Source organism: Opisthocomus hoazin, chromosome 10, assembly GCF_030867145.1.
Source record: "Opisthocomus hoazin isolate bOpiHoa1 chromosome 10, bOpiHoa1.hap1, whole genome shotgun sequence".
NCBI lineage: Eukaryota > Metazoa > Chordata > Aves > Opisthocomiformes > Opisthocomidae > Opisthocomus > Opisthocomus hoazin.
This window is the reverse complement of record NC_134423.1, coordinates 11,018,144-11,032,859: the sequence shown is the minus strand read 5'-3', so window position 1 is coordinate 11,032,859 and position 14,716 is coordinate 11,018,144. Positions and strand designations below refer to the sequence as shown.

Genomic DNA, 14,716 nt, shown 5'->3' with positions numbered 1-14,716 from the left:
CCTCCCTGGCCCCCAAAATAATTTCTTGAGTTAGATTTGTCCGTTCTTAAATACGGACTAACCTTGGTATTTTTAAAAGAGAAATTCTGTTAGTATTTGAGGTTGCGTCTTTTCTAAATATGTAAAATACCACCTTTTAGTTGGTCTTGACAGATGATCCCCTAACTAGTTTTGTGTGTTACAGTTTCCTCTCATTGACTGAATTAGTGAAAAGTCCTTTCCTTGTTTTTCTTCCATAAAATGAGGTAACTAAACAGTACAGGTCTGACTGCTGCCTGGGCTCGTGGTGGGAAAGCTGTCACGGAGCTGAAGATACACCTGGCTTTGGATAGGTTGTAGCCTGGATGACTTTTAGCCTAAGGGAAAAAAATACTTTTCTGCTGTGAATTAAAACTGTCAATATAGATCTATTTGCCTGTAATATGTGTTTGAATGTGGGTCTCTTTGGAGATGCTAGGTTGGGAGCCCCAAAGCGTGAAGACCTACTGTGAGTTGGTGCCTACCTGGGAAGGTGGTCTGCACTCATTCCGTGGGGGAGGAAGAGCTTTAGGGCATGTGAACGTTGAGGGTTGGGGTAAAGAGTGGGAACCACCGCTGCAAGTGCATTGTGCGCTAGCCCACTGCACATCCGAAAGGTTTTGTCCTGCCATGTAGGAAACTTTGGAAAGGTTTAAACACCTGAATTTTCAGCTTTGTGTGTTCTGTCTTCTTGAAAGGATCCTAGAGGCCTCAAACAAAAAAGCCTAGGTTTTCTCTCTAGGCAGCTGCATTATCCATTTGTGGGTTATCTGGCTGAATGTTTGCGCTGGGAATCCCCAGGGGCATGGGCAACACTGATTGCCCTGTCCACTAGCCGAGCAGTGTCTTAGGTTTGATGCAGATCTCCCCCCTCAACCTGTCCTTGCCAGATGCTCCTCTGGGATCCTCCTTTTACAGTTACATTGCATCCCCAAGGGGGGAAGGGAACCAACCATCGGCTGCCTTTAATACTGAAAACTACCATAATGTAAAGACTACTGCATGTAATTGGTTTTGAGTCAGGTTTGCGAGAGCTTACTGAAACTATGTTGTGGGTGCCAAAAATGTCTCGTTTTTGTTTTCTTCTAGGAACTCTATATTGCCGTGGGAATATCCGGAGCAATCCAACACTTGGCTGGGATGAAAGACAGCAAGGTATATAAAGATGGATGTGCTGGAAAAGATTTTGGAGGAAGGAAATGAGTTGACTTTCTTGCTTTTACATCAGTACTTCAGCCAGTTTTCTGATTTTTTTTAATGTTGAAATAGCCAGTTTGTGTGCTTTTTAAAAACATGCTAGCCCCCTGAGTATTGCCAATAAAAGATATTGTGGCAAAACATCTAACACAGTAGAAAAACCATCGCACCACAACCTGAAGTGGTAAGTAGAAGCAGCTGACTGACTTTGTTTAAAAAAAAAGCCAAAACACAAATGCCTGAATTCTATACAATAGTTCCATTTGCGTTTATTTCAGGGTATGACATATTAATTCATGCATAACAATGCGCAGTTTGAATTATGAACTTACTATTCCATAAAGTAAAAGATGTCTCTGACATTCCTGCATTTAGGCATTCAAATGGAAACCTATTATAAAATGGCCGTAAAACTTTAAAAGGTTTAACTCGTTAGTTGCCGAAGCAAATAATCCAAAATTGGAACTGCCAGCCTGGTCCACAGTGCGGTGTTGGGGAAGAGGAGCAGAATTACCCGCTGAACCATACTAGCACATGCCGAGCAGCAGAAGCTGTAGGTTGTCCTGCCTCCCCACAAGTGATTTTAGAGAAGGGATATGTATTTTTTTTCTATTTCCAGGGAAGAAACTTACGCTTTCCGGCAGAAACCAAACCCAGAACTTTGAATAGCTTACACAGCTGAGGAAAAGGTTTGCAAAACATGACAGGCAGATGCTTGTGTTAACCAGTGGCAGCCTAGTGAGTCTATGTGACTGGTAATGGTCCTCGCAAGCCAGCGTGTGTGGTAGGGAGAGCCGCGCTTTCTCACAGCTTAGTTCTTGTTCCATATATTATTTAAACATTTTTTTGGGAAATCACATAAGCTGGGTTTGGGATACAGCACCCTTTTTGGGGCCTCAGTCTTACAAAATCAGAGACTCAATTGGTGTTAGCAGTACTCGACACAGTGGAGAAATCCAACCAAAATTAGGGATGAACGGTGGGCAGGGATGAAGGTCACTGTTGAGAAGTGTCAGTAATGGTATCTGTGGCAGTGTGTTCTCACCGGTCTTAGCAGAACAGCATCGCCATAGTCTTCTCTACTCGCAGCGCAGCAACAGGCAAACAAGAGGGACAGTCAGACAGTGGCAGAGTCCATGAGAGCGACGCGGATGTGGTGGTACTACCAAGGCGGTACGACCACGGTGGTCCTCGGCTCCCTCCGGACTCCGCGGGGAGCTGGTGGGCTGCAGTGTGAAGAGCATCTGTGTGCTTTTGGGTGAGGGAGAAGATGGGCGGGTGGGATTAAGTATCAGGCATTGACTGGGAACTGTGTAGTTGAAGCTGCTTAAAACTCAATCTGACCCTGTTTGTCTCCTGCCTTATCTCAGTTAAGACTGCCAGCAGTGCTGGGAACCTATTGCTTTAGGTGCAAGAACTTCCTTTGATATAAAAATACTGAGCAGCAATATTGTCCAAGACTGTAACAGCAAAACCTCTGCTTTTTTGGCTTTTCCACTGCCATGTTTGGTATTTTGAGATGTTCTTTTACAGGAAATAAGGACAGATGAAATTTCTCGATACTGAACAGTTTCATTTCTCCCATATATCGTAGTTTTTCTACTGTAAACAAATGTATTGTAAAATTCAGTTTTACTTATTTGTATTTGAAATGTGCTCTGCTTTCCTTTTAGCCAAAGCATACAGGTGTTGTAGTGACTGAAAAGATACAGTTTTTGCAAACATAAAGAATTATGCAGCTGTGGGAGCTCTTTGGAGTGTCCCCCGTCTTCCGTCAGCACTGTGAATCATCTGGCGTTGTGATCTTGCACACTTCAGGATACCTTTCCCAGAGTAGTCAGATGCTTTCTGCCAGGCGAAATGTACAATTTATTTGTCCTTCTACAGCAAGGTAGCAAACACAGCTTTTGAGGAGACTGGGAGAATCGTCGTTGCTTTCTTTCCTTATTTTTCTGTTCCCTCATGAGGCAGTTACAGTATCTTTTCTTTCTAAGAGGTTGTACTTGCAAAGTTCTGTTGCAAGCAAGGTGATGTTTTTGCATCCTACCATGGAGAGTGTGATTTAGTGATGAGGTAGAGAACCAGATCTTACTAAAAAGTTACTTTAGTGAAGGCAGGGGAAGGACTAGGCTGCCAGGCTGAAGCTTAGGACAGTTTTGCGAGCAACTGGTGTTAATTATTTTTGTGGTAAGGACAGAGCCGGCAGCCCCCGAGGTGCCACCAGCCGCTGGTCTCAGCCCGCCCGCAGCGATAGCCCCTGTGGCCTCGTCCCCTGCGAATGGTTCTGCAAAGCACGGCAGGGTAGCAGAGGCTACCCTGGTAGCCTCGGGTATCCCAGCCTGGATTTTGCTTCCTGCACTGCAGAATTGTCAGTGGAGGCTCGTGTTTGCAAATAACTGAAATAAAACCAGTAAAAGTCTGGGAAAAAATACTTCAGGGGAAGCATTCCTGGAACCCTTGCGGGTCTTTGTGTGTGAGCTGGCAAGAGGGCAGCGCTCTGCCGTAGGTGCGTCCTTCTTGCGTACATGGTGCGGTCCTTCCTTGTAGCGAGTCACAGGATACAGATGACCTGGGAAGAAAGAAACACTTCTGTGGGCCTAAAACCACAGGACTTGCGACCTTTTGAGTTCCTGCCACCAGGCGCAGGCTACTGAGCCATTAATTTTGTGTTCGAGTAAGAGAGAGAGGTGAGCTGTGGCTGCCTGGGGCCGGCGGGTCACGTCTCAGGTACCCATTGGGCGAGGGCTGTCCTGAGGAGCCATCGGAGTCCCCACTGGCAGCGTTCAGGTGGGAAGGCGGCACTGAGCGCTGCGCTTTAGACCCTCCCTTGCTGTCAGGCTCGTTTTATGAGCTGTCATCTTCCCACCTCCCCCTTTATGGAGTGCTCCTCATCCTGTGGGAGATTTTGATGTGGCCGCCCATGCTTATTTTGCTGGAAGCTGTCACAGATATTTACAGAAAGATTTACCCATATGGCAGAGTTTAAACCAGGGCAGCCATTTCCTGCACCGTTGTGTCGGGATTTCGGCCCTGTGTGTTTTTCTGCTGTGTGACAAACTAAATGATGTGTCCCGTGGTAAGTACCGAGGCCTTTGGGCATGGCTTTATTGTTTTAAATGCTACCCTGGAGTTATTTCTGTAATGGTATCGCTTAGATCTTGCAGGTAATCTTCTGTAGTAATTTTTTTCCTTACTCTTTTCAACAGGGCAGGCTAGCCTCAATGAGCAGGGGAGGGGTTAGGGGGTGTTTGTGGTGGAAAGGAGAATGTTAAATGCCGTGATCTGTATCTTCTGCTTCTAGGGGCTTGGAGAGGACTTAGCCCACGTTTCCTAGATAAGGCCCCAATGTAACCCGGCCCTAGACGCCGATCAGTCTGCATATTCACGTGCTGCTTTACTGTTGCTTGCAGACCATTGTTGCTATTAACAAGGACCCAGAAGCGCCAATTTTCCAAGTGGCAGACTACGGCCTGGTGGCAGACTTGTTTCAGGTGAGGCCAAATGCGGAGATGCGCGGGATGACGGTGTCAGAGTTCTAACGATAGCTTAGATAATCTAACAAGTGGTAAAGATGGCTGTGCAAGGCTGCTTGCTTTGGGTTGTTTTGTTAAAGAGTTGGCTTAATGATTTCATTATTTTCACGCTCAAAATTCAATCCCTGCACATGGTGGGGGGAATGTCACAGCCAGCCTGCCAGTATTCCAGTTTCCTGAATATGAACCATTTTAAGAAATAGCTGCACATAGGTGCTTCCATGTATTTTTAAGCTTTATAAAGTATGACAGTAGCGTGGGCAGCAGTTGTTTTTGCCTGGGTGTGCTGCCTTCCAGACACCTCCAAGGAACGCGCAGGTCTCTCTGGCAAACCTGGGCTGTGGGCTCGCCAGGGCCAAGTGCCTGCAGCTGCGCAAGGACACATCCGCGCATGTACTGGCAGGAGCTGGCGGGGGCTCTGTGGGCAGCAGCTCCACCAGCACTTAATGCCCTTCCTGAACCAACGCCCGCTGGCTCAGCGCTGAGCACGGGCCCTCTGATCAGCCACAGGCAGAGTCGCATTCTGAAGAAACACCATGTAGACAATTTCCTTAATAAATTTTGTACGAATGTATTATTTCCACCTAATGGAAATGCAGCACTCTTTAATAATTAAGAGGCTTTATTCGGCAGGCGAGAAGTGGGGAGTGCTATGAGCTGGGGTGACCCGCAGCCCCCAGAGTGGTGTGCTGGGCAGGAGGGGTGGGAGGGGGCGAGCACTGGATGTGGAGGGGGGGGGGGGGGGCAGAGGGTGAGCTGGCACTGCCCCAGCACTGGTGTTTGCAGGCAGTGCCGGAGATGACGGAGCTCCTGAAGAAGAAGTGAGCGACGGTGATGGACCCCGCACTGCTGGGGCGTGAGGGCAAATAAAGGATTGTACTGGAAAGAAGTGGGCGTCACGGCGGTGGTGGTTTTTTCTTTGGTGGGCAGTGGGATGGCACACTGGGGGTCGAGGGGAGGGTGGGTGAGAGGAAGACAGGGAAGACAGGTAAGAAAAGGACGTGAAAGGAAGGGCAGGATGGTGAGGGAGCGGAAGAGAGGCAGGAGGCAGTGTCTGTTTGTCAGTGTTTATTCCCATGCCCACTCCCCTGCCAGCCACGCTCAGCCCCTGGGTGGTCAAGCCAGCAGGCCAGGCTGTCCAGCAGCTCCGTCCTTGCCCGGGCACTGGCAGGCTCTGCTGGCGGAAGGTCCGTGGTGCTCCCGGGCACTGCTGGGTGGTGGCAGGACAGGTCCGTAATCTGTCTGTGCCCCAGAGGTCCGTAGGTCCTGGCTGGCCCAGGGGCACTGGAGGGCAGAGGTGGTGCTGGCTTGGCCCCAGGCAGGTGGCCGTCACAGGAGATGCTACGTGTTGCGCCCAGCACTGTCCCCTTGCCCGCAGTAGCCTCGTGACTGAGCACAGTGAGCGTGTCCCCAGAACTGTCCCTATGCCTTGGGCACTCTGCCCAGCCGTTACTCCAGCGTCCAGTACTTCTCATCGATCGCTGCAGCACCCTGGGGGCAGTCAATGAGGGGCCTGAGCTGGAAGACATCAGGGCTCTCCTGGTTCCTGCGGTTGTAGACGCTGAGCCGGTGGCCCAGACTGGGGCTGGCCCCCACCGAGCCCGCCGGGCTGGGCAGCGTCAGGTTGACGGGATCCAGCCCCTTCTGTGCCAGGCAGGCCTCTTCCGACAGGGAGGAGAGCAGCTCCTGCACCACAGCCTGGGCCACCCGCTGCCGGGCAGGCGCGAGGCCAGCACCAGTGCCCACGGCCTCCTCGCAGGCCGCGCTGCAGTCTGGTGAGGAGCCCAGCGTCTGGCTGCTCTCGCTGCAGGCCTGGGTGCCTGAGCTGACGGTGGAGCGCGAGGCGCTGCCAGACGTGATGCTGGCGGACGTCCCAGTGCTGCCCAGCCGCATCGGCACCTCCACGGTGAAGAGGTCGGAGGAGACGTTGGGGCAATGGACGTCTATGGCGGCGGTGGTGACCACGCAGATGGCTGCCTCGGGGATGCCGCTGTCTGCAGGGAACAGAGCACAGAGAGCAGCTAAGTGCTGGCGGGGAGCAGTGGGGTCTGAACCACACAGCTTCCTGCAGATCCCGCCCCCATGTACCAGTAGGAGATCTGGGGGGGAAGAGTGTGTGTCTGTGTGCGTGTGTCTGTGTGCGTGTGTCTGTGTGCGTGTGTCTGTGTGCGTGTGTCTGTGTGCGTGTCTGTGCATGTGTGCGCATATCTGTGTGTCTATGTGCATGTCTGCGTGTGCATGTCTACGTGTGCACATCTGTGTGCTTGCATGTCTGTGTGCCTGTGTGCATGTCTGTGTGTGCGTGCATGTCTGTGCACATCTCTGTATGAGTGTCTGTGCGTGTGTGTGCATGTCTCCTGTGCGCATCTGTGTGTCCACATGCATGCGTGTCTGCATTTGCATGTGTGCAAGCGCCTGCTTGTCTGGGTGTGTGCGTATCTGCCCAGCTGCTCTCACTGCCCGCTGCCCACACAGATACAGAGCTCCGGGGGGGGAGGGGTGTGTGTGTAGGTGTACATAGAGAGTGTTCCCCCCTCCATATCTAGATCTGTTCATACAGACGGCGGGGCGGGGGGGGGTGTATAACTGCCTCTCTACTACTCTGCTTACACAGGTACAGCCAGACATCTGACAGGCACACTACAGAGTACATAGTGTCCTCCTCCCCAGATACATAGAGAGACCTAGGGTTAAGCAGAACACACGCAATGGTCCTACAGTTATGTGTAAATGTATACATTTTGTGTGTATATATTTAGTGGAGCTACCTATAAAAAAATACATTATACCTTTACATGACCCCGTGCCTTTATTTATAGCTATACCTACACACAGGCGCGTGTGCACAGCAACACACGTCTTTATGTACCTGGCCCTGTGTATAATGGGGATGGACAGAGGGACACACAGCAACCAGCAATACTGTATGCCTATATATGTGCGAGCACATGCTACACAGTATCTACATCTATGTGTCTCTATAGACAGTCTCACACACGTCTTATAATCTTTATATATAGAATTAGCCATACAGATGGGGGTGTTAGGAGCCCCATATATAATACAGTATGCATACATATGCACGCACAGACATTTGCTACATATACTATGTAGTCCCCCCTTTAAATACATACAATTAGCTGTCTTTAAACAGACACTTACCTTCATATATAACTAGATACATTTTTCACTGTATGTATGTGGGGAATGAATGTGTGTATAGATAGCTATAGGGCTATACATATAAAATAAATTATATGTGAAAACACACACATCCATATTATAGGTAACACATTATACACACAAAAATTGTATGTATATTCACACACATAATTGCACACACCTTTTTTACAGCATTCCCTGTGCATTATGGATAAGTATATAGAGGGATATACGTCTATAACACCATATATCTCTATATATACACACGTATATAATACATAGGTACATATACACAGTCTCTCTCGCACGCATATTTTATATACACATAATCTTTGTATATAGATTTATCCATACAGGTATGGGGACTGTGTGTGTATAAGGAGCCCCCATATGTATAACACATTACACACAGCTAGGCACACACAGACATTTCATACATATACCACATAGTACAGTCCCCTCCTTAAATACATCAAATCACCTACCTTTAGAGTACACACACTCGCGCTCTCACACACACATATGCTTACCTTTCTATATAAATACTTATTTTTCCTCAATCTGTATATACATAGGGAATGTACATATAGGGATATCCATATATTATACATTATACCTATACATCAACATACTCCTTTATTTATACAGCTTTTAAATTGCGTGCACACATATAAACACTTTTTTTTAAAAAATGCATCTCTAAGTGTATTAAGGGACTGTATATACAGGGATCTACATCTACAAGTAATACCATATATACTCATACAGACACACACATATTATATATAACACATAGGTACATATACACAGTCTCTCACCCACCCATTTTATATACACAGATTTTTCCATATAGATGTGGGAATGTGTGTGTATGAGCCCCATATATAATACATTATACCTATATATACACAGGCATTTTATATATACACACAATATAATACATAGCCCCCTCTTTAAATACATGCAATTATTTATTGTTAAATAAAACACATACATCCCTACCTTTACATACAAATACATGTATATAATTCACTCTGTGTATATATGTATTTATGGGGCAAACTCATACAAAAAGTACATCATACTTATACATCAACACCCCCTTTATTTATATAGCTATATATACAACCCTCCCTTTATATGCATCCCCCTGTGTATAATGGGGATGAACACAGAGGGATGTACATCTCTAAATAATACCGTATGCCTATATATGTGTGCACACATACTCCATACTATATATATATGTGTATATGTCTCTATATACATCTTTCACACACACATTGTATATGCATGTAATATTTATACGTAGATTTATGTATATAGATAGGGGGAGGTGTCTTAGGAGCCCCATATACAATACATTATACATACATATGTATGCAGACATTTGCTACATATACTATATAATACATAGTCCCCCCTTCACATTTAATTACCTTTAAATAGAATACACACATGCTCGCTCTCTCACACATGTATGCTTACCTTTATCTAAAGGGATGTATTTCTCACTCTGTGTGTGTACAAACATAAGACAATGCATACATAGGAATATACACATATATTACATTACGCCTATACTTGAGCACGCCCCTCCATCCATATTCTATGTAATGCCTATTATATACCTAAAATTATATGTGTATGTATATGTACACCCACATAGATACACACCTTTTTAGGTATCTCCAGGTATATTATGGGGATGTATACAGAGGGACATACACCTATAAATAATACCATATCCACACACAAACATTGTATATAACACACAGGTATATATACACAGTCTCACATCTGCTATATACACAGAATCGTTAGATATAGATTTATCCGTATAGATATGGGCAATATATGTGTGTATGTATATATCTGCCCCACAGATAATATAGCTGTATATTTTCCTCTGTGTGTAGATACACAGGAAATGTATATGCAGGGATATACATATATAATACATTATACCTATATGTGAACACACATGCATGCATATAAAATTATACGTATATACGTACATACACAGACAGTCACACCTGCCCCTCCTTTTCAGCTATCTAAACATACATACGCCTCTGTATAGACTTGTACCTCTTTATATACAGCCATGCATATGATGGGGATGTATAGAGGAATATACACAAATAAAAGTAATGCTGTATATCTATATGGGTATGCACAGACATATTTTTTAGAGGTATATAATTTGTCTGTGTATAGTCTCACACACATATACACAGATTTTATATACACGTTCATATTTTTCTATGTACATTTATCCATATCTATTAAGAGACTGTCTCCATGTGTGTATATGTGATTATCCCCATTTATAACTATGTACACACATTTTTATATATTATGTATAATACCTATACGTGTATATATACACTCTGATGTGTTTTCTAATCTATAAACTATATGCATGTATATATACAGGCTCTCACATAGCCCCCCACATACATATGTATCTTTACACATATTTATCCATATCTAAAATACCTGTGTAGCTACACACACCTTCGCCTACCTGTGTATCTCTGCCCACGCACATGTAAGGAGCTTTATGCACACACACACACACACACGGGGGGATGGATGGGGATACGCCTGTCTATGAAACACCATGTACCTATCAGTGTATATACACACACATAGTTTATGCATTAAATATATACATAATACAGATTAACTAAGACGTAATACAGATTATACATAATAAAGATTAAAAAGATATGTATATATAGTGTGTGACACACTCTTTAAAAATATATATAATTATCTATTTTTAACTAATGTGCACACACCCCCTTTTTTTTTCTCTCTGTGTGTATATAGGGAATTTACATGTAGGGATGTAGATACAAAATACGTTATACCTATACATGCTATACACAGATATATCTGTATTACATGTAATACATATAAAAAATATGTGTATATACAGTCACTCAAACACATACATTTTATGTAATGTGTAAGTAATATAATTATATAATAAATATGTACTATGTATATACACAGTTTCCCTCACACATAACTATATCTATCTTTATATCTAAATTGTATTTACATATCCGCATATATATACAGGGACAGACATATACAATACATTATACTTACACACACACACACACACTTCATGCGTACTATAGAACATATAAAATCTATAAGTGCATAAAGTCACACACATGTCTTTATATGTATTTAGTACATATAACTTGTCTATGTATATGCAGTTATACACTCATACACACACCCCTTCGTGTATCTTTATGTAAGACAGGTATCCACACGCAGACCTAGCTTTACATAGAAATATATACGGATATAGACATATAATACATTGCATCTCCACACACACATCCATATTTTATATATAATACATATAAAATATGTCCATATATACGCAACCACACACAGACATGTTAACAGCTGTTTACACACAGCGAGGCCAGCCTGGGACTCCCCGGTGCCTGCCTGGCCGCCCGCAGCACCCAGCGCCCGCAGCACCCGGCACGGGGTTCGCTGCTGCGGTGCGTTTCTCTCCGTCGGTGCCAGCGGCGAGACCGCTCCAGCAGCCAGCCCGGCGGACGCGGACTCGCTCCCTTGTCCTCCCTTCCCGGGGGACGGGGCTGGCAGAGCGCGCTGGCCGCTCTGCTGACCGCCGCCCGCTCTGAGCCCAGCACTCTGCAGACACACGCGTATGCGCACGCACACGCACACCTCAGTACAGGAACACACACCCCCGCGGATATGTATGTGGCTATACGTAACGAAGACATTACACCTACAGGTGCACACATGCACACATACATACATGCGTATTTTATACAATACAGTATACATGCCAAATCTGTATGTATATACAGGCACACACTTCTTTTTATATATGTGAAAAAACAGAAGACATCTTCAATAAGCATATCCATCTCTCCCCATGTATATCAATGTAGGGATGTATCCACAGGGATATACACATATATGTATATATGTTTACAACCACACACTACACATGCTTTTATTTATTCTTATGTTACATATACATCTATATGTGTGTGTGTATATATCTCTGTGTGTGTAGGTATGTATGGGGATATAAATATATAATGCGTTAGACATAAATATTTGATGTCTATAACATATACATATATATTCAGACATCTCTCCACCCCTTTACATATATCTTTATGTATTTTTATATATTTAATATATGTATTTAGACAAAATATCTATGTATATATACAGATACAGCCTCTCACACACACCTTTACACGTATATAGACATATACATGTATCTTTATATATGTAGTCACACACATACCTTTATAGGTATATAAATCTTCTCTCATATATATGGAGATGTATATATATTTGGAGATACATACGATACATTATACACATACGCACAAACATGTATATATTTTTACTTAAGTCTTGTATATATGTCTGTGTATTGGGGTTTGTGTGTATATATATGTGGAATACAAATATATAACACATTATAGATATATATGCATAGACATTTATACACTTATTTATATAATATGCATGTATATAGACATATCCTTATACATCTTTTAATAAATATCTATATTTCACTGTGTGTATACATACTATATATAGGGATGTATATATGGGATTATACACATACAATACATTATACATGTACACACATGTATATATCTCTTCTATATATTACATGTACGTGTACACGCAGACCCACACCTCTTTTTCTATATCCCCGTGTATATGTGGAGATGTATACATGAGGCTATACATATATAATAAATTATACCTACACACACTTTTATAAATATATATACGTAAGGGGCCCCAGCTGCCCAGCCCTGCTTGCCGTGACTTCCGCAGCCTCCTCGCCGCAACGGCTGCCTGGGCCTGGCCCCCCCGCCGCCCCCTCAGCCCCAGAGGGAGGGAGGGAGGGACAGACAGCAAAGGAAGGAAAGAAGGAAGGGCATGGGCAAGGAGGAAGCCTTCAGTTGCGGCGGGCGCCTGCCTGGCCTCCGGTCACAGCCCCCGCCTGCCCCTGAGGTTTCTCACCCTCCAGGTCCACCTTTCCAGCAGGTTCCCAGCACAGTGCCGGGCTCTGCTAACTCCCCACTCCTCTTCATCCATTTGGTCCACACTGGGCATTCTCAGGTGCATTTGAACCGCTCTGCAGCCTGGACAGCCTAGCCAGGGCCAATTCACCTCTCCCAGATCTCCACACTATTATGAGCGCCTTCAGCAGGAGCAAACTTGGGGCCCTTCAACCTTCAGAGAAATACTGGTTTGGTACGAACTTTGATGGAGCAAACCAAGAGATGCCAGGGTGGGTTTCATTTCCAGGATGGATCTACACCACTGCTCAGTCTCACCTGGTTCATGGCACACCGTGCAATGCAAAAATGCAGTTCACATTTAGAGTTTCAAGCAAAACTTACCACTGCTAGGCTCACTGTAGTATCGACTGATGTAATTGTTCATGTCATCCTCTGAAAAAACAAAAAGGCAGACACTGGAAGACCATTTCTTTGATTAAATGGTTGAAATTCCACCCCACCAAGGGCTCTCCCCTGCCCCGCATGCCCTGAGCACCACCTTTTGGGTAGTTTTAGACCAGAGACCAGGCATGATGTGGAGACACACCACACCCCACACCCACCCCACAGCTGCAGCCAAAGGAGGGATTATCCTTTGCTGCAGTTCTTTACAGGGCTGGCCTGGGAACGCGGCATTCTGGGTCCCAAAGGAACATGCGCCACGATCGTCCCAGAGACCGAGGAGGGCTGACCTGCTCCCCAGGCCCATCTCTCCTGTTTCTGGCCAGCAGGACCCTGCCCTCCCGCCTATGGCACAAGGATGGAGCTCGCCTTTATCCCAACAGCTGGACTGAGGGCACCAGCACAGACAGCCCAACTTCTGCGGCAGCAGTTACACCACCGCATCACCTCCTTCCACACCGTTACTCCTCAGAAAGGGCCGCACTGCACGCCGCTCGTGACCCAAGCTGCCTTCTCGCTCACGTTCGTGTCTCCCTGGCGAGACCCCGGGAGAGCCCAAGCACCCTGCTCCCACCAGCCTGCAGCCACCCCTTCCAGGTAGGGGCACTGGGAGGGCAGGCTTTATTTCTCCTATAGGGATACTTCGATTTTCTTCCAAATTTTTTTCACATGGTCCAGCACTGCTCCTCATGTTCATGTGCAGTCCCCTCCTGGGACCTACGCTGCTGCCACGATGCACGGCAGCGACACAGCCATTGCTCCTGAGCAGCTTCCCTGTGTTTCTGCACTCTCTCTTTCCTTCTGGTGTTCTCAGCTTGTTCCTGTGAAACCCAGTTGACTTAAAAAAAGAGGGAATGATATCCAGTAGGCTTCCAGAAGAACAGCTGGAACATACCCTGTTCTACCTTGGATGACAGGGCCAATAAAAGTCACACAATGAGTTCACCAAAACAAGCGGAAATGCCCCTCCAGCTCAGCTCCAGCACTGCCGCGGGAAACAAAAACTGGAGCCAGACAAGCCAGCTCTTCAGCAGCTGTAAATCCCTGTACTTTTAATGTGTAAATCCCTACTTCTAAAATAACGTCATCTTTTTCTCAGGAATAGAGTTCTTTTGTTGTATATTACATATATATATATATATGTAACACATAGCATAATATTAGCGTTACATTATCTGTTGGCTTAAAATATACTATAAAGATTTTACAAGTCGAGGGTGTAGTACTACACTTGCAAAACATACATGAGAGCTACAGCTGAACTTCAATAATGGTAAGATAAAAATGGAGACAGAAGGGAAA

The 14,716-nt window shown here is 45.2% G+C and overlaps 2 protein-coding genes across 3 annotated transcripts in view; one reads left to right on the top strand and one right to left on the bottom strand.

Moving 5' to 3' along the window:
* ETFA (electron transfer flavoprotein subunit alpha) overlaps positions 1–5,637 on the top strand; it is a 31,705-nt gene extending 26,068 nt beyond the window's left edge. The window contains exons 10-12 of the mRNA XM_075431256.1: positions 1,108–1,173; positions 4,626–4,706; positions 5,535–5,637. Of these exons, the coding sequence (XP_075287371.1) occupies positions 1,108–1,173; positions 4,626–4,706; positions 5,535–5,573 (186 nt within the window). The 3' untranslated portion in view covers positions 5,574–5,637. The remainder of the gene's footprint in view (positions 1–1,107; positions 1,174–4,625; positions 4,707–5,534) is intronic.
* Positions 5,638–5,669: 32 nt separating this feature from the next.
* Positions 5,670–14,716, bottom strand: part of TMEM266 (transmembrane protein 266) — an 89,453-nt gene continuing 80,406 nt past the window's right edge. For both annotated transcript variants that reach the window (XM_075431252.1, XM_075431253.1), the window contains 2 exons: positions 13,355–13,405; positions 5,670–6,742 (listed from right to left, as the gene is read on the bottom strand). In XM_075431252.1, the coding sequence (XP_075287367.1) occupies positions 6,198–6,742; positions 13,355–13,405 (596 nt within the window). In that variant the 3' untranslated portion in view covers positions 5,670–6,197. The remainder of the gene's footprint in view (positions 6,743–13,354; positions 13,406–14,716) is intronic.